This window comes from Chaetomium tenue (genome assembly GCF_020726465.1).
Source record: "Chaetomium tenue strain MPI-SDFR-AT-0079 chromosome Unknown F5144scaffold_2, whole genome shotgun sequence".
NCBI classification, from domain to species: Eukaryota; Fungi; Ascomycota; class Sordariomycetes; order Sordariales; family Chaetomiaceae; genus Chaetomium; species Chaetomium tenue.
Genome location: NW_027117330.1, coordinates 1,897,082 through 1,923,995, shown reverse-complemented (window position 1 = coordinate 1,923,995; position 26,914 = coordinate 1,897,082). Strand labels below are relative to the sequence as shown.

The 26,914-nt window shown below is 56.9% G+C and overlaps 13 protein-coding genes across 13 annotated transcripts; 6 read left to right on the top strand and 7 right to left on the bottom strand.

Moving 5' to 3' along the window:
• Nucleotides 1-7: 7 nt before the first annotated feature.
• F5144DRAFT_484845 (uncharacterized protein) lies at nt 8-2,386 on the bottom strand (the record flags this gene model as incomplete). Its single annotated transcript, XM_066785471.1, has 3 exons — nt 8-251; nt 307-2,304; nt 2,358-2,386. The coding sequence occupies 3 exons, from the start codon at nt 2,384-2,386 to the stop codon at nt 8-10; spliced, it is 2,271 nt and encodes a 756-aa protein (XP_066646310.1).
• Nucleotides 2,387-4,328: 1,942 nt separating this feature from the next.
• Nucleotides 4,329-6,834, bottom strand: F5144DRAFT_109734 (P-loop containing nucleoside triphosphate hydrolase protein). The gene is made up of 2 exons (XM_066782129.1): nt 6,274-6,834; nt 4,329-6,199 (listed from the first exon to the last, which is right to left on the bottom strand). Exons 1-2 carry the CDS (start codon nt 6,493-6,495, stop codon nt 4,418-4,420), a joined length of 2,004 nt encoding a protein of 667 aa, XP_066646309.1. The 5' UTR covers nt 6,496-6,834; the 3' UTR covers nt 4,329-4,417.
• Nucleotides 6,835-7,697: 863 nt separating this feature from the next.
• Nucleotides 7,698-10,487, top strand: F5144DRAFT_109683 (uncharacterized protein). The gene is made up of 3 exons (XM_066782128.1): nt 7,698-7,903; nt 7,967-8,403; nt 8,483-10,487. Exons 2-3 carry the CDS (start codon nt 8,146-8,148, stop codon nt 10,442-10,444), a joined length of 2,220 nt encoding a protein of 739 aa, XP_066646308.1. The 5' UTR covers nt 7,698-7,903; nt 7,967-8,145; the 3' UTR covers nt 10,445-10,487.
• A 534-nt stretch (nt 10,488-11,021) lies between these two features.
• F5144DRAFT_561519 (Snf7 family) lies at nt 11,022-12,184 on the bottom strand. The gene is made up of 3 exons (XM_066788258.1): nt 11,959-12,184; nt 11,528-11,891; nt 11,022-11,422 (listed from the first exon to the last, which is right to left on the bottom strand). The coding sequence occupies exons 1-3, from the start codon at nt 11,994-11,996 to the stop codon at nt 11,198-11,200; spliced, it is 627 nt and encodes a 208-aa protein (XP_066646307.1). The 5' UTR covers nt 11,997-12,184; the 3' UTR covers nt 11,022-11,197.
• A 150-nt stretch (nt 12,185-12,334) lies between these two features.
• On the top strand, nt 12,335-14,379 carry F5144DRAFT_618447 (uncharacterized protein). Its single transcript, XM_066791919.1, has 3 exons — nt 12,335-12,648; nt 12,731-13,592; nt 13,648-14,379. Exons 1-3 carry the CDS (start codon nt 12,634-12,636, stop codon nt 14,094-14,096), a joined length of 1,326 nt encoding a protein of 441 aa, XP_066646306.1. The 5' UTR covers nt 12,335-12,633; the 3' UTR covers nt 14,097-14,379.
• A 177-nt stretch (nt 14,380-14,556) lies between these two features.
• On the top strand, nt 14,557-15,049 carry F5144DRAFT_561514 (uncharacterized protein). The gene has a single exon (XM_066788257.1). It carries the CDS (start codon nt 14,641-14,643, stop codon nt 14,878-14,880), a length of 240 nt encoding a protein of 79 aa, XP_066646305.1. The 5' UTR covers nt 14,557-14,640; the 3' UTR covers nt 14,881-15,049.
• Nucleotides 15,050-15,677: 628 nt separating this feature from the next.
• F5144DRAFT_109494 (uncharacterized protein) lies at nt 15,678-19,491 on the top strand. The gene is made up of 7 exons (XM_066782125.1): nt 15,678-15,923; nt 15,976-16,060; nt 16,183-16,305; nt 16,356-16,406; nt 16,464-17,253; nt 17,310-19,108; nt 19,162-19,491. Coding segments are annotated over exons 1-7 (3,042 nt in total). The 5' UTR covers nt 15,678-15,921; the 3' UTR covers nt 19,354-19,491.
• F5144DRAFT_109514 (uncharacterized protein) lies at nt 19,394-20,515 on the bottom strand. Its single transcript, XM_066782126.1, has 2 exons — nt 20,279-20,515; nt 19,394-20,169 (listed from the first exon to the last, which is right to left on the bottom strand). Exons 1-2 carry the CDS (start codon nt 20,370-20,372, stop codon nt 19,568-19,570), a joined length of 696 nt encoding a protein of 231 aa, XP_066646303.1. The 5' UTR covers nt 20,373-20,515; the 3' UTR covers nt 19,394-19,567.
• On the bottom strand, nt 20,514-21,872 carry F5144DRAFT_109532 (uncharacterized protein). The gene is made up of 2 exons (XM_066782127.1): nt 21,327-21,872; nt 20,514-21,192 (listed from the first exon to the last, which is right to left on the bottom strand). Exons 1-2 carry the CDS (start codon nt 21,624-21,626, stop codon nt 20,758-20,760), a joined length of 735 nt encoding a protein of 244 aa, XP_066646302.1. The 5' UTR covers nt 21,627-21,872; the 3' UTR covers nt 20,514-20,757.
• Nucleotides 21,873-22,314: 442 nt separating this feature from the next.
• Nucleotides 22,315-23,284, top strand: F5144DRAFT_505343 (cytochrome oxidase complex assembly protein 1-domain-containing protein). The gene is made up of 2 exons (XM_066786446.1): nt 22,315-22,596; nt 22,688-23,284. Exons 1-2 carry the CDS (start codon nt 22,407-22,409, stop codon nt 23,179-23,181), a joined length of 684 nt encoding a protein of 227 aa, XP_066646301.1. The 5' UTR covers nt 22,315-22,406; the 3' UTR covers nt 23,182-23,284.
• Nucleotides 23,285-23,339: 55 nt separating this feature from the next.
• Nucleotides 23,340-24,491, bottom strand: F5144DRAFT_482158 (mitochondrial 54S ribosomal protein uL3m; the record flags this gene model as incomplete). The annotated part of the gene is made up of 1 exon (XM_066785325.1): nt 23,340-24,491. The coding sequence occupies one exon, from the start codon at nt 24,489-24,491 to the stop codon at nt 23,340-23,342; it is 1,152 nt and encodes a 383-aa protein (XP_066646300.1).
• Nucleotides 24,492-24,912: 421 nt separating this feature from the next.
• On the top strand, nt 24,913-25,878 carry F5144DRAFT_590157 (coiled-coil domain-containing protein 25; the record flags this gene model as incomplete). The annotated part of the gene is made up of 6 exons (XM_066790136.1): nt 24,913-24,985; nt 25,054-25,088; nt 25,194-25,320; nt 25,365-25,468; nt 25,525-25,674; nt 25,732-25,878. The coding sequence occupies 6 exons, from the start codon at nt 24,913-24,915 to the stop codon at nt 25,876-25,878; spliced, it is 636 nt and encodes a 211-aa protein (XP_066646299.1).
• On the bottom strand, nt 25,728-26,891 carry F5144DRAFT_640944 (PITH domain-containing protein; the record flags this gene model as incomplete). Its single annotated transcript, XM_066792755.1, has 3 exons — nt 25,728-26,197; nt 26,268-26,454; nt 26,635-26,891. 3 exons carry the CDS (start codon nt 26,889-26,891, stop codon nt 25,955-25,957), a joined length of 687 nt encoding a protein of 228 aa, XP_066646298.1. The 3' UTR covers nt 25,728-25,954.
• Nucleotides 26,892-26,914: the final 23 nt, after the last annotated feature.

Sequence of the window (26,914 nt, the reverse complement as noted above, 5' to 3'; positions counted from 1 at the left end):
GGCAATTCTAATCACGCATGCCCCATGCCGGCTTGAGCGTCTTGTTCATAGCCGCTGCCGTAAAGACTTGGTCACCAGGCAGCCTGCTGACGCGTCCCGCACCAGCGCGGATGGCGTTGGCGTGCGCGGCTGAGAGTCCGCTGCGGTTGCTCCGGATCGAACCGGCATCGCTCTGGTTGTCAACATCGGCGAACTTGCGGGGCGGAGCAAAGTCGAGGCCTGTGAAGGTGCTAGACTTCCGGAGAAGGTGACTGTTTTGGTGTTAGCAAGGACTACACAAGAACAGAATATACGACATTAACTTACGGGCTCGGTAGCGCGGGGAGGTCTTCAGCGGTGTCCACCAAGGGCGAGTGCGCCGGCACAGGCATCCTGTAAGGACGGCGTTCCCCGGAAGGACTTTGAGAGCGACCACGGGCCCGCTCCGCGAACCCCTCGGGCGGCGCAAAATCAGCGGCGTTGAAGATGCCAAAGGAGTCGTCCGTAAGCTTGGATGGGGTGGGGAGCGTAGGGAGGTCAGCAGGAGGAGGCATCGGCTTCCGGGGTCCGCCAAAGCGGCTGCCGGAACGGCTCCCCGACATGGCGGATCCGGCGCGGACCCGGCCATAGGGGCCTGACGCCGATGATCCTGGGCGAGAGGGGCCGCCCAATTGGTTGGACACAGACGAGCCCGGTCGGGGAGGACCACGCATGTTCGGCGGGAACCTCATACCGGCTTGAGAACCGTGGGACACCCGCGGCGGTCCCCTTGGCCCCGGGAATCTCTGGCCTGAGGGCGGGGGTGTCATAGCCCTGCGAGATACGGGTTGTGCGTAAGGCATAACGAATGAGTTGCTGGCAGGATCGAAATACGGGGCATCCTGGGCATAGCCTGCGTCGTAATCCTCGTAGTAGCTCGTGTTACTTTGATGATGTTGGTGAGGCTGTTGCCCTTGCTGTGGCCGTTGTTGCTGCGGCGCCTGTTGTTGCTGCTGTTGCTGTCGCTGCTGTTGTGTCATCAGGGGCATCGGCGGCATCGGCGGCCTGTCCTCTGGTCTTAAAACGTCTTCAAAGTACTCCTTGTAGAAGGAGCGGATACGGTTCGCCCTGTATTCGGGGTCCTCGGATTCCATGATTTCATCAGGCGGGAGCGGGCGGAAGCCAACGGAGAGGCGGCGGTTATCCTGGTTAGGGACGCCTAGACCGCTCTGACGGGCCGCACTCTGTTGCTCAAACATTTGGGAGGTTCTCTGCATGTTCCGGCCTCTTGGCTCGTCCACATCAAGTTGACCACTGGGGTTCGCCGGCGAAGGGGAGCGCTGGTCCCGAGGCACTTCTGGCATGTCCGCAAAGTCAAAATCATAGTAGTCAAGAGGCTCCGGTTCTTCGATGATGGGTGCGGACATAGAGGCATGCTTGTTCGGCGGTGGGCTCGTTGCTCGGCTGTCGTATGATGATGTGGAAGACCGGATGGATGCCCGCTGAGGCTGGGGGTGAGAAGTAAGACCAAGACCCACGGTCAGGGGTTCCGTTGGAGTGGGGACTTCCTGGGCCACCGGCTTCTCGAACGGGTTATCGACAGCATCGTAATCCACAGCCACGCCCGAATCGGCTGGGCTCGGCTGCAAAGGCGATGGCGGAGACAGACCGGGCGACTTTTGTGCAACAGCGGGCGGTTCTTGGATAGCAGTTCCAATAGCGAGACCTTCATCCTGGCCCCGAGGCGATCCTGCAGTGGCGGTTCCAATGGGCGGTAGAGGGCCCATGGGAGGGACGCTTGGCGGCATGAGAGTCGGGTCTGACGCTGACTGGTCTGGTTTCATGTGGCTCGGCTCAGGTGGCATAAGAGGCGACATAGGGATGGAATTCTGCCGGGAAGGAGAACCGTAACCCCCGGGAGACATCTGCGTGGTATCTGCGCGGCTGCTTGACCGAGTGTACACCGAGGCGGCCTCATGTCCTTTGGAGAATGAGCGGATCGACCCAACGTCACTTCCGCCGAACTGCCCGGGCCGGTAGGGATCCTCGTGGGGGTGGAGCGTTTTGGCCAGAGAATTGAGGGATTCGCGCGAGTTGTGAACCTCAGGCGGGAGCAGGTACGGGCTGGACAGGTTCATATCCATCGACATTTGTTGGCGGTTGAATCGCGGTTGGCCGGTTTCCTTCTCCCTGCTAATGAGGCTCTTGCGCGACCCTTTGGCACGGCCTCCCTCCAATCCGAAATCCAACGACTTGTGGGGATCATTCAGGTCCTCCATCCGCTGCTTCTTCTTATTTCTGAAATGGAGCCAAACAAAGACGGAGACGGCTGCGACAAGCGGAATACTGCGGGCAATGTAAGTCAAAAGCATTAGTAGGCCACGGTCTTGTGCACTTACCAGACTCCGAGAACGATAGCCAGTGTCATTGTGGACGCGCCGATCGGCTTCTTGCAAAACTGCGGATCCGGGCACTCGGTCGTTGACTCCGCCCGCGCAACAATAACGCGAGAGGGGACTTTGAAACCAAGGCTCGAGGTCGTCGTGGCCACATTATCGCGCCGCCTGACCGGGACTCGGGAGCCCATGGCGTAGGCGCCCCCAACAAGCCCGCTCTCCATCATCGATACCCTGTGTTCTCCCAACACACGTCCTCAAATCCAAGTCCCAATTCGGCAATACCGGGTGAGCAGGTGTCGAGTAGTATGCTTCGGTTTGCGCCTGAAAAAACTGCAAGAGATTGTCGATCTTGAGCAGTGTGAAGGTGCGTTGTCATAACAGTCGTGCCACAGAACGGGAAAATGGCGAGAAACCCCTGGTCCTCGGCGAGCAGATGGGAAACAAGGACAAATCCAACCTCGAAAACCACGCAACGCGTTTACCGTAAATTCGCGGATTATTTTGGGAGCAGACCACCGAAAACCCAAAGCTACAATCTAAAATGAATGTCGTGACAGGCGAAGGGGTCGTCGCTTGTCGGTGTGAAAATGAATGGCGCGCCTGTTGGCAAGACGGTGACTTAAAAAAAGGAGTGACAGATCACACGTCTGGCGACGATGTGAAGTTGGTGTTGCCGTCGAGGCTTCGGAGGCGTGATCGGTGCTCCGGAGGATTGGGTGCAAAGGAGCGGAAGGGGGTAGGTGGGAAAGAGCGTGGGAGGGAGGTGGTGAATTAGGGATTAGGTTTGACGGTTACGGGAGGAAGAAGGAGCTGGGACGGGAGCACCTTCCGCAGGCTAGGCCCTGAAGCGACGGCACGGTCAAGGCACCCCTAGCCTTTTCCATCGGTTCCCAAATCTCCGTTGAGGGACTCAGGGATTACTGGGCACAGCCAGGCACAGGGGCAGGCCAGGGAGGCTCTGCGTCCACCGCTTCCACCGCTTCCACTGTCTTGCTCTTGTTGACCTGGGCCCGGTAGTGGACGAATAGAAATTGCTAATTTCGTCTCAATTAAAAAAGGGGGAGTGGTGCCGACCCACCTCGTGGAGATCCGCCCAGGGTCTTCCCCAATCACATCGATGCGGGCTGGTTCTTCGCAGCTGCACGCGGCTTTCACCGTTGCACTGGTCCCGCCCGTCAGAGCCTGCAGCCCCGCACAAACCCCAGGCCAGATGCAGGAACGGATGACCAGTCGCGCTAACTCATTTCGCCTGAAAGGGGAAGAAGCATGTCTCCAGGCCCATTAATCAGGGGCAATTGTACTTTTTGCGAGCTCATTTTGATGCCAAAAAAAAAACTTAGAGCAAGGCACTCTGTTGGAGAGAAAGCGGTGGCGTTGGGTCGATGTTTGGAGGAGTGGTTCGTCCGATATTTTTGGGGTTCCCGTCCGTCCCGTTCTTGTTTGTTTCTTCCGTCCGAACTCTGCTGCCTGAGCTGTTAAAAGTGTCCGAAAGTTTGAAACAACGGCGGGCTGTGTGTGGTCGGCTTGCCGAAGCAAGCACATCACTCGCAAGCTTGCGTAAGGAATACAACAAGTACATATGTACATAGATGTGACACGGCATAATCGCCGGCTGCTTACTGTGATTGAGCGGAACTCTATTTTTCAATATTGCAAATGGTCGCTCTTCTAAGATTCTGTCGCCAATTGCCGCCGAGACGCGCGTGCAGCAGCTGTGCGACACATCTCCTCCACACCAATTACATACAAGTACCCAGCTTAGCCACGAGGCCTGTTCCCACTTTTGGGTTGCTGCTTGTGGGCGATTGATCCATATGCCATGCATCCGATCATCTTGTAGCCGCGGCGGGCTTCTCCGGCAGTCCGAGTGACACCTGAGCATTGTGACAACCCGGTAACTAGTTGTGGTAGTAAAAGAGACAAAGTGTGGATATCACCCATGGCCACGACATCGCCTTGGATAACAGACCCATCTTCAGTCTCAGGTGGTGACCGCAAACTCCTGTTTCACCCTCGGCCTCGTTCCCAGAACCGTTGCGTTGCGTGGCCAGCATCTTTATTTAGGTAGTCTTATAAAACTCTGGCGCATACTCTAACAACCAAGACTTCTCAATCCGCGTGATATCCCGTATAAACGTCTTGTCTCCCGTCTCCATAACCTCGTGGAAGATGACCCAGTCCGCCTTGCGATTGAACATGATGGAGCTTGGGTGAGCGTGGAGCACCGTCGTCCCTGAAACGTTCCGGAACGTCCCATCTGGCTGCATCCTCGCGGCATGAGCGAAGTAGCCTGCCGTCAGACACCGCTGAATCTGCTCCGCTTTGTTGCTCGCCGTCGAGGTGCTATGTGCCGCGAGGGACTCGTCGACATTAAGGCCGAATCGCTCGAGGTACCGCTTTAGTTGAGCCCGGATACTGACCGCCCGCGCCATCAATTTGAAGTTGAGGAGGTTTTCGTGACAAAAGCGGGATTCTTTACGACCTTTTGTCACGAACGCTTGGTAGACGTTTAGAAGGGTGAGGTGGTCGCCTTCTTCGGCAGCGAATTTCCGTTTCGCGCTTTCCGTCTTCTTCTTCTCCCCTTCATGCTGAATCCAGATGTTCCCGCCGAGACTCGTCATGGCTGCGATCGTCAGGATCTCACTCAGACAGCCGAATGATGGGGCCGAAAGAAGTGTCTTCGCCATCATAGGCTCAACCGCCAGCTCAGCCATCCGCAGGCCCAAGGGCTTGGTGAGTTTGGCGTAGTCATCTAGTGCCCCGAGTGAGTACAGCAGCTCCAGCCCCCTGACCATTAGCTCAGCTGGGGGTGGCGTGAGGAACTCGAATCTCAGGACGTTGTCTATGCCCAGGGCTTTGAGCTGGAGAACGAATGGCGCAAGATTTGAGCGCTGTATCTCTGGGATATTGGCCTCGGGGAGAGACTGATATGCCTCCTCGGTGTACAGTCGGAAGCACTTGCCGGGTTTTGTCCGTCCGGCTCGTCCTGCCCGCTGCGCTGCCGATGCCTTGGAAACAGGGGTTGCTGTCAGGCTCTCGATTCCCGTTTTCGGGTCGTAAGCGCGAAGTTTGACAAAACCGGAGTCCACAACGTAGACGATGCCGTCAATCGTCACGGATGCCTCGGAGATATTGGTAGAGAATATAACTTTCCTGAAGTTCTCGGGCGCTTCCTCGAACACGTACATTTGCTGGTCGGTAGCTAGGCCAGCATAGAGTGGCAATGGTAGGATGGCTTGGGAACCCGGGGGAAGCTGGGATGACCGTTCCGAGATAGCTTGGACAGCCTGCTCAATTTCGTCTCGCCCGGTTAGGAAAACGAGGATATCACCCTTGGGTTCGTTGGTGTGGATGTCGATAACTGTGGAGACGGCTTTGTCGAGATAATCTTCGGCCGGCGAGTCGAGATAGAGGATATCTATCGGGTAAGTCCTCCCTTCCAAGCTGACAATGGACGCATTATCTCCATTCTCTTTGCCGTTGGGCGTTTCTTCTTTGGGTTCTGAGAAGAAATTGCGGAACTCTTCTGCTTGAAGGGTTGCGCTACTGATGATAATCCTCAGGTCTGGCCGCTTCTTGCGGATCTTCTTTAACAGCCCCAACAAGATATCGGAGCTGATGGATCTCTCGTGGGCTTCGTCCACCATGATCACAGAGTAACGGGAGAGCAGGGGGTCCACCAGAGCCTCTCGTATGAGGAGACCATCAGTGAGAAATTTGATGCGGGTGGTTTCGGACGTGGCATCTTCGAAGCGTATCGAGTAGCCAACCTCTTTTCCAACATCACATCCAAACTCTTCGGCAACCCTGATCGCTACCGTTGTGGCAGCAACGCGCCGCGGCTGGAAGACACCTAGTTAGTGCCGTCACCAAATCCGTCACCAAATAGTACCCCGCTCATGCCATCAAAACATACCTGAGTGATGCCAATAATCTTCCCATCAGCACACCATCCAGCGCGCTCGAGGAACTGGGGAATCTGTGTGCTTTTGCCAGAGCCTGTTTGGCCCACAACGATTGTCACAGAGGATTTCTCAATGAGATACAACAGAGACTTGCGGTGTTTCGCTATTGGCAAAAGCTCTGCTGGTTTGTGGAGGGCAGGGATGAAAGCTGCCCCGAGGTCAAAGTCCGCCATGGTACGAAAGACCTTAACGATAGGATTGTTGATCCAAAACTTCGAGTCGTATTTTGGCCACCGCACCAAGTTGCTGCTCTCTTTCAGTCTCAATCCACACTCGCAACTATGACTTTGCGAGGAAGAAAAAGGTGCAAGTGGCAATAAACACTAGCCGAGAGCATACCGTTTTCATCAACAAAACATCTTTGCGAACGCGACTTGTTGGCACAGTGTTGAAGTTCGACAATTATAAGCCGAGTCCGGCGAATCGGCTGCTTGAATTGTGCAAGTGGGGTGACCATGTGAGACAGGTTCCTACCTACCCAAACCATGATTGTGGCCCACTCAGCACACACGAACCCAACTGTTCGTGCATCCCCTTGCAAGTAAGTCCCTTTTATACATGCATCGGAGTTCGACGAGCCATACAGAGAGCATTAAACAAGATAAATAAACGATATCTTGGAAATATAGGAAATAGTAGCGTGGAGTTGTATTGCGCTTTGTTTTATCAAATTCGGGTTCGATTTGGCCGAGAAGTTTAGCTTTAAGACAGTTGCGTCCATGTAACTACCGGTTTTGCATATACCTCTAGTGTAATGGAATCCGTTGCTGCCTTAGGCTCCGGGCATCTAAGGCCCACCCACCCGGAGTTGCCCAAAGCCTGGTGCAAGAAGCAAACCGTTCTGCTCTGTACCTTCCCGGTGTTGAAGTCGAACTGAGAGGTGCCGACGCCATTTCAGATAAAATCTGTGCCCGGCTACAGTGGGCGAGGTTTGCAACCGAAAATCCCCATCGACGCCCTTCCATTACAATCCTCTGCAGCGCGATTTGAGGCCTCCTCTGCAACGAGAGGACTGCGACGGAAACTCAAGTGCAAATATCCCATCCCATTCGGGTGACATTTTCTTGCCAGCCACAGGGTCGGATACTCTGTGTTTTCCTTTTTGTGTTTATTTTATTTCGGGCCATTATCCTGCTACCGCTGCGCGTATTTTCCTTGTTCTACATCCGGCTTGATTGCCTTCAGGCCCCAAGAGTCGCCTTACCCGTCAGCACGAGAGCAGCCTTGTGCGCCTGCAGCGCGAGTTTCCGGCCGTGGTAGCCGGGACCAACGCTCGCCGCGGCTGCCTCGTGTTTGACGCTGATTTGGCCAGACGATTGTTGCGTACATGTTGCGCTGTGGTAAACTGATGAATCATCGATCCCGATGGGAAGAGAAAAGAGAAATGCCCCCGGTGTGGGCATCGGCGACCACGCCAAGGAACGGCACAAGAGAGATCGCAAAGGCAACTTGATAGACTGGACAGCGCCCCTACCGCCGGGCTTGGTGGCAAGGCCCGAGAAACCACAGGTTAGCTCCAAGCACAAATCGTGGTTCGAGTTCATCGAGAACAAGGAGAAAAAGAAGAAGCTCGAATTTGAGGTATTCGGCTTTGCGCCGCTTCACCCGCCTTTCGAACGAGCCGAGACACTGACCTGGCGCTAGTTCACCGAAAGGAGGGAGCCGCCACCGGGTTTCGAGTTTGTTCCTATCGGGAATCCTGCTCTGACAACGGCATGCAAAGAGCTCTCCCGCGACCAGGATGCTATGATCTTCATTGTCACGGTTTGTAACGACCATTCCTCGCCGCTGTCTCTAGGGCTCACACTTTGCCTTGCTAGTCGATGAATGGGCTTTCCAAGAGGCTCAGCTCTCATTTAAATAGGGTCGGCCACCACGTTCGGCAAACTATCGTGGAACAGGCACGCGCAACTCTCGGAGATGACCAGTTTGAGGCCATCAGCGGGGCCCCCGGCCTACCCGAGCCCATCCCGGAGAGGCAAGAGGACGTTAACAAGCAGGCTGACGCAGCTATAAGGGATTTGTTTCCTCGCATACCCAATACCGACCGCCAGACCATCATCGAACATGCCTTCAATAAGGTAAGTCCAACACCCCACTCCCACCAGCTGAATGATCCCAGAGATCCATAAAGTGCACCATCTCACCCCGAACCCGCAGTCGAGGCCGACCGGCAAGGATGGCCCACCAGTTGGGCTCGCCCCTGATGTCACCCTCTCACGCCGTGTCCAGTTGGCGGTTCTTGCCCATATCCGGCACAACCATACGAGGTACGACCAGTTGCTGAAAGAAACAGCCTACGTCAACGCAAGAAAGGCCGTTGAATCGCTCTGTCTCGACATCCTGGTCAAGTGGCGAGGAGACGAGGAGACAGGACGGGACCAGCTTGACGAGATTCTCTACGAGGTTATTGTCATCTCAGACTCCGAGAGCGGCGACTCTGAATCCGATGACTCCGATGACTCCTCAGCCGTTTCATCGGCCGACGAGAGCCCCGTCGACCTTGTGATGAGAGACGGCGTGCCGGTCCGGGCAGAGCTGCCCGCCGTGAGCCTACCGCAAGCCTCGTTGGCGATCAGCAGCTCTCGCAGCGAAGGGCTTCGGGCAACCCACGCTCGGCAAAAGGTCATGAAGACCTCTCGCAAAGACAAGAAGGCGGTCAAGTGGGGGCAGCGAGGCTTTCAACGCTACCAAGCGGCCCGAGATCAGGCCTGGCATCAGGCCGTGGAACGGCAGCGGCTCGAGAACGACGAGCCGATGATTTCCAATGGCCCCGGGGCTGCGGGCGGGTCTGCTAGTCATGGGCCACAGCAGCGGCGGATGGACGAGCCCGGTCGCCCAGACTCCGGAATGGTGACCCGCAACCCAGCGGAGTCAACGTACCATGCTCACCGCCCCTATGCCAGCCCCGTGACTCCTGTAGATGTGCCTCACAGGCCGGAACACTGGGCCAATGAGCCCCAGAGGACAGTTCCGGCGACGACATACCATATGTCGCAGCAAATTCGCACCCGGGAGTATACCCCCAGCAATGGGTTCAGGCCTATAGTTGGGTCTCGGACCGCCCCATTTGGGGCTCCTGAGATTGAGCGCGTGGACCACCATGGACAAGATCTCAAGGATTATCTCTTGCCATCCATCGAGCCTGCTTCCCCGGGGGCGCCGAGTCAGCCCTATCGCCCCCTCGCCTTATATCGCCCGCTTCAGCCCGGCCTCTCCTATGCCGGGCAGAGTTCGATCGGCAGGGTAACTCACCATCCGGGGGAAACCGTCGGTGCCGTTCCCGCCGCACAAAATTGCCGTCCTGACTTTGTAGAGGAAGGTTTTATCAAGCTTCCTCCACGTTCGGGCCCAAGTCGGATGTCCCTGGTCCCCGAGCAACACCGGGCCCCCGAGCAAAACCGGGAACCTTTTATTTTACTGAACCCTCAAGACTCTAGCGCAGCAGGAAACAGTGGCGTGGCAGCGATTCCTAGCGGTTTAGGCTCGCGGTATCCCTCGACACGGTGGGATGGTGCCATGGCCCGTGATGACTTGGACCTGCGGCCTGGGAGACGGCCGGTCTGGATTGGGCATGACGGGGCTATCCTTAGGTCGGAGTCCCGGCCGATCATAATCCAGGACTACGCTCCACCGCCCAGGGAGCCGCCGCGGCGCATGGACCCAACGTTGGACAATCGCCGCCCGTCCCCTATCCAGCGGGCTGATGTTCGCCATCTTGGCCGCGGGTGGGTGGATGACCGCGATAGACTACATGTTGATTCTAGCATCTCCCAGCGGATTGAAAGTCTGCCAGGCGAGTTTGTGGAAATTGTTCGAGTTTCCAATAAGTTCCCCCGGCAGCACGAACCGCGCCCAGCCCCCGCGGAAGCAGGCCGGTACGGGATGTGGCCTGCTGCACAACAGCAGGGCAATCAACAACAACAGCCGGTCGGCGGTTCTGCGCGATTCGACGCTCGGCAACTCCCCGGCCCAGGTCAACGAATCGAACGAGTCGTAGGGAGGGTCGAGGTCCCTGTGTTCCACGACGAATATGTGCCTTTCGCCGCCCAGCAACCCCAGGGGTACCCGAGGCAGGAACGTGTGGCTGGGATTGAGTATGTCCGGCCCCATCCAAGGTAATGAGCTCCCATACTTCCCACATACTACCTAGTATTTACTAGATGCACAGCCTCGAGGCTCGTACCCAAGCGGGCGGTGGTCCCTTTTATGAAACGGGAGACCCCATGTATCGATCCCGTTCGCATTCGGTGGCCCCAGCGTACCCGGGTCCTCCGTACCAGCCGCATGTCGGGCGCCCTACCCCCAGGAGGGATGACATGATCACGCTAGACTGAGCGGCTGGTTGTAGGCCTATGCGGGAGGCCTGCTCGACAAAGCCCTTTGGGGCTTGTATCCACGCTGTTGGACATCTATGCATGTACATAATCTCGTTGCACCTTCGAGAACCAATTGTATTTTACCGGCAACTGTTTTGGCGGACATTTTGTGGTAGGCAGGCGGGCGTTGTGGGTTGGCGAACGGACATGCGATACCATGGGAACTGGCTGGCAATGGGTTAGTTCAGCTATTGTTTTTCGTTGGGAAGGTTAGCGGGCATTGGGCGGTTGCTTACGGCCTCGGTGCATTGTTTGTCGATAGACCCAGCAGACTTACCTATATGTACGGTACACTGAGTAAACAAACCTGATCATTTTGTTGCGACATCTTGTTTCGGACCATCCCATATTGGTGCCGCTCCTTTGGAGCATCTGTATTCAACTACAAGCCTAAGCAGGCACAATATAGGCTCACTGGCCACCAAAATGAATATTCAAACCACTAGCGCCATACATGCATCCAATCCTTTACCCCGGAACTCCTCATCCCCGTTTATCAAGCCAACATCGCCTGTCTCTCCGTCTGGGCGTCCCGCCCGGCCTGTTCGACCTGCGCCTCCTCCCGGACATGATTCTGGGCCGGCAGCTGGGTATCAGGTACGTTCGGCAGCCGTTGCGGCCTTTCCTTCTTGGAAACCTCGGCCTCAAGCGCGGCAAGCTCATCCTCGACCTCCTCTTCGTCCTGCACGGATATCCTGCCCGCGATAATCTCGCTGACTTCCTGTTTCCAACACAAGCACTCATTAGCACACTGACCATCCCAGCACACGACAAAAACAATGCCGCAAGATAAAACAAGAACCCAAAAAAACAAGGGACCACAAACCCTCTGATAAGCAATCGCCTCCTCCGTCTCCCCCATCAACTTCTCCACATTCTCAATCCCCCCCATCTCCGCATGGATCTCCTTCAGCACACTAGTACCCTGCTGCAGGCCGAACAGCACGTCCTTCTGGATGAGCGCGAACTCGACCGACGAGGTCAGCCGCTCCAGCTGCTCCAGCTGCGCGTCCGTCTTGGCCAGCAGCGTCTCCTGGTACTTCTTGCGCCGCAGCGCCAGCAGCGCCCGCGACTTGTCGCCCTTGGCGAGCAGCTGGCGCGCGGCTTGGGTCTCGCGGTCGGTGATGTGCGTGATGCGTCGCTGGTATTGGTGCAGCCGGTCGCGTTGGATTTTGAGGTCGAGGATTGCTCTGTTCAGGCGACGGGTTAGTGAGGGTACGAAGGCAGGGGTGGTGGGTGGTTCCGGGAGGAACGGACTGGTCTTGGGCCGTTATACGGCTGGAAGAGTTGCCCATTGTGACATTTGGGTCGGTCGATCGGTTCGCGTGCTGCAGGGGGGCGTGGTTGTGGGGGTGGAGGGCTGATTACTGGTATGTCCAGCCCTCACTGATGTCGTGATAGTGGAGGGATGGAAGAGTGGTGGTTTGAAGCGCCGAGACGTCACTCATGCGCGGCTTGGACAGGGATTGGCTTGCTACATAATACTCGGTTCCTTTAAGAACCTTGCTAAACGAGGCCGACCCCGACAACGGGCTCATTCGAGAAATTATGAGCAGCAACTCGCTTGTAGTTGTATTTATTACTAGAATGTGGAATATTGTTCGCTAATATTGCTTTTCTACCCAAAGAGGTTTTCATATTTGGCATAAGGAGTACCCGAGTTTATGCTAGGGTACTTGTGTGTTCCGGCTGCCTTATCGATAGTCGTAAGCTGGGTGTGGCTTGAGGGGTGGGCCGCATGAGGGGCTACGTAATCTGGGCACATGCGACAGCTGCAAAGGCGACATTCCTGCGCAGACCTGGCAAACAAGCCTCATTCCTTGATAAACGCTCAAGTTTCAATCCAAGGCAACCTGGCTACCACCCTACATCTTTGGCTTTCACAATTCTCACCTTTCATTTCCCGAAACTACCTAGATTAGACACCTCGAAATGTCCGCCGAAGCGGTAAGGAGAACCCCTACCCGCGCCCCTAATTCGATGCGCCTCCTGATCTGCGGAATGTCTCAGCTCACATATGCATTTTTAGATCAAGACGTCCCCGGCGCCCGAATCTCCTACGACTGCGAGACCTCTCGAGATGGACGACGACGATGTTCAAGAGCAGGGAACGCTGAATGTTGAGGACACTGCCAAGTCCAACGCGGCAACAACACCCGCCTCAGCAAACGCCACCACCACCGCCGGCTCAGACGAGGCTGCCCCGCCGAGACCTCCCCGGCCGCTGACCGAGGAACAAAAGAGCCAACAGATGTTGAAGGAAGCATTTCCGACCGTTGACGATAGCGTCATTAAAGCGGTACTCAGGGCTAGCGGCGGGCGCATCGAGTCCGCTTTCAATGCGCTCCTTGAGATGACAGACCCTGATGCCGCCGAGCGGGATCGTCCACCTCCGCCACCACCGAGGCCGGTCGCAGACCCCCTGGGGCCCACCTCCACCCACCAGTCGCAGCTCGAGGCCGACGAGATATACGCGCGCCAGCTTGCAGAGCACTATGAGAACGTTGGCGCATACGAGGCCAGGACTGCCAATCGGGGCCAGCCCGGCGGCGGCCATCCCCGTCGGCAGCAGACCGGTCTTGGGCCGCAGGACGACCCGTACGACCGCGAGCACAGCTTCATCGACGACGACCTACCCGTTATCAAGGAGAGCCTGCGCAAGGGTTTCGTGGAGACACAGTCCAAGGTCAACACGTGGTTCACGAACCTAAAGAAGAGGATCGACGAGCAGTTCGATGAGGAGGATGAACGTAACAACCATGAAAGTGGTCAGTTCCACGGGCGACCGACTCGCGATCAAACGCGGAGGAGCAATGACTACGATCGCTATGATGCGGATCCCGAGTTGCTAAGCGACGACTTTGCGGGGATGAAGTTCCGTAATGACGGCAGTAAGTTGATTGTGTCATCATGGCCGACCGGCATCCCAACTGACTTGCTTGACAGCGCCCATCCAGCCCCAACGGCCGTTTAGCGGCAGCAACCCGAACCTCTTCAAGCCGCCCCCGCCCTCGAAGTCCCCTAAGCCAGGCGACGGCAGGAAAGTCTCATTCCGCGACACGGTTGAGGACATCGACGCTTATAACGCGTCACCCAAGATTCCGCCAAAGGATGCCGTCGCCCCGGGCCCCGGAGGCACGGCGAAGGCAAGCAAGTGGCAGCCTCTGTCCTCGGTCGACCCGAACCCGATCGTGGAGAACGATCCGTTCAGCCTTGGGGATAGCGACGACGAGCGGGAGATGAAGGACAAGACAGCAGGGGCCAAGGAGATTAAAATGGAGGATACCGAGCGGCTGAAGCAGGCCACGGCGGACGCGATGGCGGACAGCCTGGTAGAGGACAAGAGCAAGGGGGATAGCGGTAGCGGGGGTGCTGCAGGTGCTGGTGCTAAATAGGGAGCGGAGGCACGTGCTTCCATGTGGTTACTGAATATTCAGCGTTGGTTGTTAACCGAGATCGGTTTTTGTTTTTTTTCGAGCCCCTGTCTTTGGGTTGTGTAACTTCGCGGTTAACTTCGCTATGTCTGTTTACCCGCACATCGGCCGTTGCTGACCTCAAGTGGCATCCAATCCCACGAGGACCTCCACAGTATATTTGAGAGTGCTACGCCGTCTCCATTTGTGAGCCGTAGCCCGCCGAATAGGGTCCAATGCCACCGCCTCGGCTCCGCAGTGATCACTATTCAGTGCTGGCAAAAGGACGAGGGACAGGCTCTTAGTGGAGCCAATATCAGCTGCTGTTTGTCCACACTTTTTGGAACCCATGCCAGCATCACCAACCGCCGGGCGGTGGAATGACAAAACTTGCTAACAAGCTTTGCCAAGTCCTTCCGTGGAATGTTGTTAAAGGGGGTCGTACCCGACCCCCCACCTGCTCGGTTCTTCCCCCTCACTGAACCTCTGCCCCCCAAAATGCCCCTCACCCGCTAGATCTGGCAGCATGCCCCGCAATGGAGCCGCGCCGTCTGGCGGCTTCCGATCTGTCAAATCCGCACATCGAATCAAGGAGAGCACATGTTTCGATCCCTCCACCCGATTGGCTGCCGAGGGAGGGCAGGAGACCGTTGCATCAAGGGCTGTTCTTGTCCTGCTTGCTGCACGCGTTGGAAAGTTAGCGGCTCCTTGTTCCCAGAAGAGCGGAACTCGAACCACACGGGCGAGCGAGGCGAGCATGTGTTAGCTGTGTAACTCGGCTCACGAGGACTGCGCCCCTGCGCACCTGAGTTGGGTATCCCGTGCCCGTGCGCCGCGCACAGTAATTTATTACGGTACCGTCTCTGCCTTGGATTACGGCTCTTTTACGGTCCTGACTCGTGGGGGGTTGAGGGGGGGGGGGTTGAAAGAAAGACCAAGGCCCGATTATTGATGCTGTCGGGCAATTGGCGCCAAGCAGTAGTAGCCGCAGTAGCAAGCAGCACAACAGTGGTTTGTTCGAAACGAATACCGATGGGACGAAGTTTCATTTGCTACCTTAGTTCCCCTGTTTCTGCCTGCGCAGTGGGTTTAGGCCATGATTTTCTATGCGTCGTGGCTCTTTCGTACACGGCCAGTAGTTCTTTCCTCACCGAAATACATTACTCGTAAGGGACGTGCCACCGTGCCTTCCACGTTTCTCGGGGGCTTGGCACCTGAATTTACAACGCTTTCACCACCACCGAGACCGAGACCCGGTCAGACGGCCGCCTGTCATTCAGCACCAGTGCCGACCCAACCGTCTCAGTACTTTGGCTGACTTGGCATCCAGATCAGGGAAGTCGATATTCAACGGCCTGACCTGGGCATATCCGGGAAACGTCAAAAGATACTAGTACGGATACCCGGTAGTTTTCGAGGCAATACCGAATCTCTCCGCTCTTTTTTCCCCTTCTCGTCTTCTCTTTTTTTTCCTTGACAGTGCTCATTTCCTCGTACTCCTCGCCCCAAATCACTCACAAGAACGAACGACCCAACGACCTGAACAAGCTCTCTGCTTGCAGTTTTGGGCAAGCCCCCCTTCACGCCCGCAACCCACACAACCTACCCACAATCTCCAGAAGCATCCATCCGTCACATCGTCTCGGGAGTTACAGACAATCTCGATACCCACCATCCCCTTCCATTGGTTTACTTGAGCTCCTCTGTCTCTCCTTCACCAATCACCGATTTCCTTCCTACATGAAGCCGCTGCTGGCAAGGTTGTGACCCTTATTTGGTTGAAAGCCTCACTGGCGCAACCCTCACAATGTGAGTTTCACTTCGTTAATTTTCCAGCAAGACCCTGCTAAATCTCATGCAGGAAATTCGGCAAGCACATCCAGAAGCGCCAGCTCGAGGTGCCTGAGTATGCCGCAAGCTTCGTCAACTACAAGGCGCTCAAAAAGGTGCGTCGCCTTTCTTCTTCGCATCCAACATGCTGGCGTCGGTCTGCCTTAGGGCTGACTGAGAGACCAAGCAGGGCGAAGAGACAGCACAAGTCTGTACTTCACTGACACTCCACCCATAGCTCATCAAGAAGCTCTCGGCCACCCCTATTCTTCCACCTCAGAATGATGCCTCTCAACGCCCTGGGCCCGCCGACTCACAGGCTGCCCTACAGGCAAACAAGGCAACCTTCTTCTTCCAGCTGGTAAGGATGGAGACTGGGATTTGGCCCTGGAAGCTGCTCACAATCGCCAGGAACGAGAACTCGAAAAGGTCAACGCCTTTTATTTGCAGAAGGAGGCCGAGGTGCGTTACTCCTCGCATCCTACACTCTAATAAGACGCAATGCTGACCGCTCAATAGCTCAAAGTGCGTCTCAAGACACTCTTGGACAAGAAAAAGGTCTTGCAGTCCCGTCATAGCATCTCCCGGCGGTCTGCCAAGTTCACCACCCTCCAAGAGGGTTTCCAGCAATTCGCCAATGACTTGAACAAACTGCAACATTTTGTCGAGATCAATGGCACCGCCTTCTCCAAGATTCTTAAGAAGTGGGACAAGACTTCGAAGTCCAAGACAAAGGAGTTGTACTTGTCTCGAGCAGTCGAGGTCCAGCCGTTCTTCAACGCCACCGTTATCAGTGAGTTGTCGGACCAGGCCACGACGAGCCTTCAGGAAATCGGTGCCTGGGCCGATGGAGACAATGTCACCTTTGAGGGCCGTCCAGAACATGTTGTCAGCAGCCAACATTTGCCAGGCACGGATGAGGGGGATGCAGATACTCTACTCCTCGACACCGTCCTTTCTGGTAACGTGGAATCCCTCAAAGACTTGCTAAAGCGCATGCGCGATACTGTGGACCCTAGCAACCCGTTGCTGGAGAGGTTTACGAGGACGTTTTTGTCTGCCATTAATGGGGCGCCGCGGGAAGCGCTGCAGTTGCTGCTTGAGACCGGCTTGGTGGATATACAGTCTGAGGACGACATCAACGAGCGGAATTGCCTGCACCAGGCGGCCATCTACGGAAACTCGTTTGTGCTCGAGTACGGCCTGTCAAAGAATGTGGCTGTCGACAGGAGCGACGTATACGGACGAGTCCCTCTTCACTATGCTTGCATGCATGGCCGGCTCGACATGATTGATATCCTCCTCTCAGGTACGAATTTATTGTTGTGATGAGTAAGTAGGCAGCATGAACTAACCAAGATGCAGTCGCGCCCGATACAATCAATCTGATTGACCACGACAACTACACACCCCTCATCCACTGCATCGTCCACAAGCACCTCGAGAGCGTTGGGAGGCTGCTTGAGCGGTCCGCCCGTCTTGACCCTGTGTCCGATACCGACCACGTTCCTCTCAATCTCGCATGCGAGCATGGGTCATTGGCCATCGCTGAACTTCTGCTCAAGCACGGCGCTGGGCTATTGGCCGACGCCGAAGGACTCTACCCGCAACACCTTGTGGCCAGGTCAGGACAGACGCCGGAGCTGCTTCTGCTCCTCAAGAACTATGGAGCAGACCTGGACCAAATAGACAAGCTCTACGGGTGGACTCCGCTTGTGCATGCCGCCAGCGAAGGAAACGTCCCCTGCCTCCAAGCGCTCCTTGACATCGGCGCGGATCCTAGCATTTTGGATGAAAAGGAACTCCCAGCACTGTACTACGCGGCCTGGGAAGGCCATCTGGAGTGCATGAAACTGCTCACGCCGTTCAACCGAGTCAAGAAATCCGAGCCGCAGGCCTCGGGTCCCCTGGCCCCCATGATGGGCAGCAGCGCGCCCATCCCCATGTCCTTGGACATGGACGCGATTCCTGTGCTCGAGCTTCCGCCCCCCATTATTCCTCTACGGCGTTATGGTCATAATTTCTTGGATACCAAGACTGTCGTGCAGCTCAACTTCGGCGTCAACGGAGATCAGCCGCTGGTCTTCTTCCACGATAGCAAGTATCCCGCGGCGCGGCTTACCATCTCATCCAAGGTGTCCGACATCATCCCGAAGAACGTCTTGCTTCCCTTCCACGAAGATACTCGGCTTGTCTCGTTTCAAATCGACAACTTTGATTCCTTCACGCTCGACTTTGACGTCTTCCCGGCCTACGGCGCCAAGGTCATTGCCAAAACGGTAGCGCTACCCACCACGTTTCGAGCTCTACTGAATAGCAATACCGGGAGTTGCTGCCTCCCACTGTTCGATCCACGGCTGCGCGCCATCGGGCAGGTCACGTTTGAAGCTCAGATCATCAAACCGTTCCAGGGCAAGCCGTTGGAGATTACGGATTTTGAGACATACTGGAAGGCGACAAGCCAGGTGGACACGGTCACTATGACGCCGGCCATGACCAGCAGCACGTTTGTGACAGGGTCTAGCTTATCGGGCGATTTTGTCCGCATATACGTACAACATACAAATGACGGCGTCCCGGTGCTCTGGCCGCAATGGACCGTCAGCTGCGGCGGCATCGATGTGCCCGTGTCGCAGTTGACGCTCGCCCAATTCCGCACCGCCACGGGCAACGGGCCGCATTCTCCTCTTCCTGCTGGCGATATCACCGCAATTCACCAGATCCTGGCGTCCTCAGGGGGCATCACGCTTCAGGACGCACTCAACCTCCTCCCGAAGGACATGCACGTTAACATTCAAGTGCTGTACCCGACGGCCGAGGAGCGGGAGCAGTTGTCCCTCAAGGGGCAAGGGCTGAGCGCCGACCTCAATGCGTCCATCGACAGCCTGCTCGCCGTCGTGTTCGACCACGCCCGCGCCCAGCGTGCGCAGGGGCAGGGCCCGGAGGCGGTGCGGTCGGTCGTGTTCAGCTCGTATAACGAGAGCGTGTGCACGGCGTTGAACTGGAAGCAGCCCAACTTCCCGGTTTTCTTCTGCAACGACCTGGGGAGGCAGCCGCAGGACGGGCATGGGGAGACGGATCACAAGGGGGTCTCGATCAAGGACGCGGTCAGGGCGGCGCAGAGTAACAACTTCATGGGGTTGATCTGCTGTGAGAGGTTGTTGGTAAGTTATTTCTTTTTTCTCGGGGGAACTGTCGCAAATGCTAACGATCATAGGATATGGTTCCCGCTTTGGTGGACGCAATCAAGGCGCACGGGTTGGCGCTGGTCGTTGACAAGTCGGGCACGTGTTCCGGGGCGAGCGGGGTTAGCAACCCGATGGACCCGTTCCCGCGGTTGCCAAAGGGAGTAGACGGGGTTCTCAAGGGTAATGGCGTGTTGCGGTTCAACGAGTCGATAGACGTGTAGGGGGCGGCGGTGTTTGCATGGGTTTGTTAGGATTCAGGGTACATAAAAGGAGACGGATACATCGGCACCATCGAAGTGGCGTGTCACTGTAATTCCACTGTCTATATTTCGAACCGGGGATATCATACCATTCCCAACCAACGCCGCGCGATGCTGACACCCCAAAGATCCAACTTAATAACGCCCAACCTCGCTGACGATCCAGCCAACCGACTCAAGCACCCTTGTATCCATACTTGTACCTGCTCAGTTCCCTCTCAGGGTCAATCCCCGCCATGGCCACTTTCGCACCGACAATGACCGCAAACACCACACCCGGCAGCGCGCCCAGCAGAAGCGGGTTAACCCCAGCAGCCTGCGGCCCCATCTTCACCCGCTGCAGCATCCCCGTCAACAGCGCCAACACCGCCAGCCCCACATTCAACCACGGCACGTAGGTTTCCAGCGGCGACTTATCCCCTGCCCCCGAGCCAAGGAGCCCACCTCGTTGTTTTCTCTTCCCCGCGCCGTAGCCATAGCCAGAACCCGACCCAGACCCAGACCCCGACCGAGAATCGGAATCGGACTCGACAAGGGCATCCAGCCCCGCAAACCCCGTCTCGGTCACCCCCAGCCGGGCTAGCAGCAGTCCTGTCGCGGCCAGTGAGGATAGACCGAGTAGGGGGAGGAGGCGGTGGGGTTGGGTGGGGGGTGGGAGGACGAGGTCGAGGAGGAAGGGGATGGCGGAGAGGGCGGGGAGGACGTAGAGCAGGCGGTGGGTGGTGGCGTTGCGGGCGTTGTTTTGGGTGGTGAGGGTGGTTATGAGGGTTTCTTGTTCTGTTTTGGTTGGGCGAGGGGGGTGGTTAGTGGATTGGCTTGGGGGGGTTGGGTTGGTTTGTTGTGGGTTGGTTTGGTTTTGAGGGGAGGGTGTAAAGGGAGGGTTTACCTTGCTCGTCGAGGATTTCGGCGGTGTCGTCGTCGTCGTCAGAGGGGTAGTGGAATGGGATGCGGGAACGGACCGCTGGGGTTCGTTTTGCCATGGTGCTTTTCCTCCCGGATCGGAGCGTTGGCGTTGTGGTGTTGTGGCTTGTTGGTTGTTGGAGAGGGTTGGATGGAGCCTTGTGTAAACGCGGCGAGGCTGAAGATAGTTTACGCGGTTTGGGCTGCTGCAGCAGGAATGACGTTAATGGTGGGGGTGCGAGCAATTAATCCTATAAGTGAATATTGAACATGTAATCATCGGGGCATATAGCTGTATCGAATATGAGACCACGCCGGACGATGACAGCTTCAAACCAGAAATTATTGCATTACAGTATGAGATGAAACATATTTATCCATCCTAAATGGCAGTCTTGATACCCTGAAAGCTGTCAACCAACAACTGCGTCCTAAAACCTCGACATCCTCGTCCAATTACCCCCCTTACACGTTGGGCCGCTTGGACGGCTTGGACGGCTCAGCCAGCACCTCAACCATCGACACCGGCTGCAAATCCCTCTGCCGCGTCCTCAGCACCTCCAGCGCCACCAGGCTCAGCAGTGTAAATCCCAGGATGAACAGCGAGACCAAGTTCCAGCGCCACGCCCGCATAATAGTCAAGTTGCCGTTAATAACCCTCCGTTGATTCGCGCTCGCCAATGACAAGTCCAGCACGGCGGCATACCAGTTCTCGGGCGTCCACCTGCCGTCGGGGTACTTGGCGGGCGGAGGATTCGCGCGGGCAACGCCGAGGTCGATGACTTGGCCGCCTGTCTTGGCCGTCTCGACGAAGGTGTAGATGAGGGCGACCATGGTGAGGAGGAAGCTGAGCAGGACGAAAACGGCCCAGATGTGGAAGAAGGGAGAGGATCGGTCCCACTGGTTGCGCGTTTTCTGTTAGTGTCGTGTTGTTTGTGGGGGTGGGTGAGAGAGAGAGAGAGAGAGAGAGAGAGAGAGAGAGAGAGACAGAGAGAGAGAGAGAGAGAGAGAGAGAGAGAGAGAGAGAGGCTTACCTTCTTCCGTACCTGTCGTTCCAGCCACAAGGCGATGCTCCCGCCGAACCCGACTAGAATTAGAGCTGTTCCGCCGGCCGCGTTGGCCGTGTGGCCTTGGTCAACGACTAGATTCGTTGGCTCGCCGGCGAGGAGGAACGGTGATCCGTCTGCAGAGGCGACGGCAAAGGGGCCCCGGCCGTTCCGGTGCAGGAAAGAGACCATGTTGGACACTAGTCCCATGGTGATGGCGGCATCGACCGCGAGGAGGAAGAGGCAGAGCCCGATGGGCAGCAGTAACGAATAGCGAAGCCTCATCATGGCTGACTTTGCTGTCTAGTAAGGTGTGTATTGTGCGAAGTTCAGGTCCTTGGTCTGGCCACTCGGCAGCTGGGTGTCTGGATGGAGATAGGGTTAAGGGATATAGTCTGGGGACAGACAAAGGGACGGGTGTGAATAAGCCATGGCAGAAGGCATATTCTTGCGTGTTGAGGATGCAAGACAAAGAACCAGGAGTCGTGCTTGGGATGTGGCTGTCTCAAAAGGCGCAGGCGAGATGAGGGATCAAGGATCCATAAGCCGGCGTCGTCATGATTCCATGTCCCACGGACCACTCGTAGGACGAGGAAGTCCTCACTTGTCATGTTTTCCGACCAGTCACATATTTCTGACCTAAGGAGGAGATAGTCGTTCCTTCAAGCATGGATCATGGTAATGATTCAAAAGGTCCTGTACCATATCGTCGGGTTTTCAGTGGAGAAACACGGGATGAGAACATAGAAATGACCAAATGCGAAGCCATCGGTCAGCGATATGCCCGAGCCAAAGCAGGCAATTAATGCGTGGGCTGAAACGGAGCGGGACACGTGCGTGTCGCCATCCGAAAAGAACAAAGAAACGATGAAAGCGAGAAGGCCAAGGAGAAGTGTTCTAGAAGGAGGTGCAGGGGGAAGGAAGGAGGGGCCAAGAGTTGCCAAGGAGCTTGATAAGTGCATAACATTATCAGATGCACGAATTATTTGTAGCGCAGCAAGCTTCCTTACCAAAGTGGGCTGAACCTCAGTCGATCAGTCGATTTCAAACCACCACACAACCCCAACCATGCTGTCGAGGTTAGCCCAGCAAAGGGCGGGCGCCCAAGCAGTCCTACTGCGGAGGAGGATAGTATCGACGGCCAGGAAAATACCACAAAACCCCGCCGCCCGACAGCAACAAAAACGCACGCTCGTATCGGCGCCCAAACCCGGCGATGGGCCATTGATGGAGCGCCGTCCAGATCGAGAGCTACCCAGTAATTCTCCCTTCTCATACCCCTCCCTCCCCGGCTGACACACTCCCCTACCACACACCACACATACTAACCCCAAGCCTCTCCCCCCCAGGCCTCGAACAAACCACCTTCCGCTGGTCGCGCACGCTCCCGCTCTTCGCCGCGGCGCTCATCATCGCCTCCATCTCCATCTTCAACTACCAGAAGCTCTCCAGCCCCGTGGTGGGCGCCACGCTGTACGCGCTGCGGACCTCGGAGAAAGCGCGCGCCCACCTAGGCGACGAGATCTACTTTGCGCAGCAAATCCCCTGGATCTCGGGCGAGATGAACCAGCTGCACGGCCGCATCGACATCACCTTCCGCGTCAAGGGCACCCGCGCCGGCGGCGTCATGCGCTTCACCAGCTTCCGGCCGTCGCCGAGGGGGATGTTTGAGACGACCGAGTGGAGCCTGGAGACGGATGATGGGGTGGTAATTGATCTGCTGGAGGATGGGGATCCGTTTAAGGCGATGACGGGTGCGGACGGCCCGATCGAGATGGTGGATTTGGAAGAGGAGGAGTCAAGCGCCGCGGCGACGAGGGGGTTTAGGAAGATGAACAAGTAGAGCGTGTCCCCAGACCAGATGCTGGCGGGGATGATATGGGAAAGGGATGACCGAGGGACAGCCAAGGCGGGGTTCTTACACGTGCTGTACATTTACTGTATTTTGTATGATATGATACAAATAACGACACACAACTACACTACCGCACTGCCACCCCTTCACAGCTCAGCCGGCGCGCGTCCGGCGGCGTCCTCCTTCGCGCTGGCGGCGAGGATCTCCTCAATCGCATCGGCGTGCTCCTCGTCGGGCCTCACGCCCTCGGCCATCAGCTCCGCTATCCTCTTCTCCCGCCGCGCCTCCTTCAACTCCATATGCCGCACCCGCGCGGCCTGCAGATGCGCTTCGGCCTCGGGGAACCGCTCCTCCAACGTCTTCCTCGACTTGTCGATCCACTCCTGCGGCGGCGGGTCCTTCTTGCAGGCATCCTGCACCTGGATCACGGCCCCCTTGGGCCCCGCCACGCACCCCTTGACCACCAAAATCCCCAACTCATTGTCCGCGATCAGCACCGGCAGGTTCTGGATCGTCACCCGCTGGTTGCCCATCCGCCCGGGCATCTTCTTGCCCGGCAGCACACGCGAACCACTACCCTGGGAGGGACCCGCCGAACCAATCGTGCGGTGATTCTTGGAGTTGCCATGACTAGCCTCCTGCCCCGAAAACCCATGCCTCTTCATACCACCCGCAAAGCCCATGCCCCTCGAATTGCTGCGCACATCCACCCGCTGCCCAATATGGAACCAATCCGGCATCAGCTGCACCCCCACCGGCAACAACCCGGACTGATCCCGCACCCGAAACTCCGCCAGCACCTCCTTCGGCGCCATGCCCTTCGCCTCATAATACCCCAACAGCGGCGCGCCCACATTGCCCGGATTCCGCTCACCCATCCCCACCTGAACAGCCCAGTAGCCGTGGCGGGCGCGCGTCTTGTTGAGCACCGTCTGCACGCGGTCCAGTTGCAGCACCGTGCAGGCGATGCGCGCCCCCGTGCGGCCCATGAACACCGTCATGCCCTTCTTGACCGCCAGCACCCCCGCGCGGACCGGTGTGGTGCGTGCTTTGCGCTGGAGGGCGGCCGCGGGCCCCGCGGTGGGGGCGGGCAGGCCCGAGGTGACCTGGTTGAAGCGGTGCGGCTTGGCTCGTGGGGGGAGGGTCGACCAGCCGGTTTTGACGGTGCGGGTTTGTGTGTTGGGGAGGAGGGAGGGACGGGTGGTGGTTACGGCGGCGGCGGCGGCGGTTGTGGGGGTCGTTGCGGATGGGCGCAGGGCAAGTTGCCGCCAGCAGTGGGCTGGCAGCCGGGGTGCCATTGTGTGGGTTTGTGTTGTGTGTGTGGGTGTCGTCGGTACTTGATTCTCTCGATAATTGGCGGTTATGACGGCATCGGTCGGTGTGGATAGTGTGGACAAGAACGGCCTCGACGACGGCGAGGTCGCGCTTTCAAGAATGTGGTCGGTGGCTCAAGCACCCGGCAGAAAATTGAGAGCTCCGTTCCGATCGATAAAATTGGGACCTGGGTCGGGTCTCGATTTGGTGGTATGTATTCAACCCTAACCCCCGATTTTCATTTCCCCAAGGCAGAATAGGTAGTCACACTCGTGAAACTCTCACTCACTCACTGCCGGGCATCCTCCTCCAACCATAAGGGCTAGTAGACCATCAGTGGTTACCTTCATTTTCCCGAGGCTTGTTTTATTTTTTACTGAAAGCCTTAGGTTATATTAGCCTAAAATGGTCTTCTTCTTCACCTCCAACGTCGTTGAACCATCGGCGTATGTCTACGTCGGAAAGGACAAGTTCGAGAGTGAGTGAGATTGAGGCAGTGTTCTGTGTTCTGGTCGGTATTTTAACTAGTATATATCTATTGTGCAGATGAGGATTTGATCAAATTCGGTTGGGAGGAGGATGTGTGGTAAGTTTATGAGACCCCTTGTCCGAGTCACTTTCTCACTCTTCTCAGGGTATGAGGCCTCTTGACTCGGCTCCTAGTATGCGATGTTCATTCCTCGTAGTTCCACGTCGACAAACTGTCCAGCGCCCATATCTACCTACGCTTGCGCGAGGGCGAGTCATGGGACAATATTCCCGAGGAGCTACTCACGGACTTGGCACAACTAACCAAGGCCAACTCGATCGAGGGTAGGTGATATCGGATCGTATTTGAGTGTGGCTGACGGCCCCAGGCAACAAGAAGGACAACGTCACCATAATATACACCCCGTGGTCTAACCTTAAGAAGGATGGCAGCATGGCCGTCGGCCAGGTGAGCTTCAAAGACAACAAGAAAGTATGTCACCGATTTCACTCCCACTTCGGAAGCTTCAAGGCCCTGACCCCCCACAGGTCAAGAAGATACTCGTCCCCCAGCGGGAAAACCCCATCGTCAACCGGCTCAACAAGACCAAGGTTGAACAGTACCCCGACCTGAAACAGGAGAAAGACGACCACTTGCGGGAGCTGCGAAAGAAGGACCAGGCCGCACAGCTGGCGCGGGCGAGTCTTCCCGATTTCAAGTCACCTTCTTGCCATACCTGCTAACAGACCTCGTAGAAAAAGGAGGAGGCCCGCATCGCGAAGGAGCGCCAGGAGAAGAAGTGGCAGAAGGACCACGCTTACGACGACATCTTCACCGAGGAGAACATGGAAGCCACCAGCAACCAGAACCGCTCCGAAGACTGGGAGGACGATTTCATGTAGTCGCACCGCTCGCCTGCTAGTTCAAGCAACTGTCGTCAAGCAACCGCGTAGAACCACCCCCTTCCACTTGTCGTGTCTAGATACCGGGGCCCCGCCCTCCGATCCCACTCCCCATCTGATTCACGCTCGTCCCCTTGATCTTGTGATCCCCTGGGTTTGCTGCGGCCTCGTAAAGGATATTTGTTGGTGCCCTCCCCAGCTGCATCCACTCCCCCTTGAACCCCAGATACGAAATCCGCGTGACGTCTTCTTCCCCGTCGCCAAAGTTGTCCGGGAAGAAGAGCGTCAGCCGGCGGACGGCGTTGAACCGTGCCCGGCGCTGCAGGTGGGTTAGCTCTTATAACCCGTAATAAGAGAGAGAAAACAAGAAAAAGAAGAAGCAAACATACCACAGCCAACTCCTGCACCTCCCCCGTGCGGCTCAGCTCAAATTCTTGGGTCCCGCTGGTCTCCTGGGCCACGCCAAAATCGACGTCGTCGCGGTTGATGATGACGCGCATCGTCTTGGGCGCCGAGTCCGAGTCCGACGTACGCAGGAGGATCGAGTGCAGCTTGACCTGCCCGGTGAAGCTGTGTCTGGGTTAGTCCGTAGTCCGTAACTCTCTCGCTCAACAGCTTTCCTTCTTTTCACAACACTTCGCTCCCTCCTCCTCTTCAACTGAACCATCTACGCCAAACCAAGCCACCACCTACCAATCCCCACCGCCCCCTAGCCCCCCCCCCAAAAAACAAAGTAAGAGAAGATAAGACACTCACGGCACATTAACCAAAACCTCCTCATCCACATCACTCTGCAGCTCCGGCTCCGCGCTCAGCCGCTCCGCCCACGTCTTGCGCACCACGGCGCGGGCAGACCCGTGGTCGGCCTCGTTGAGCGCCGTGACCTGGTCGAAGTGGATGTGCTGGTAGAGGGAGAACTGCAGGGCCGGGGCGATGTCGTCTGAGTGGTCGTGCTCGGCGTGATCGTCGCCGCCGTGGGAATGGGCGTGTTCGTCGTGGCAGTGGTGGGACATCTTTCTTGTTCTTTTAGTTGGGG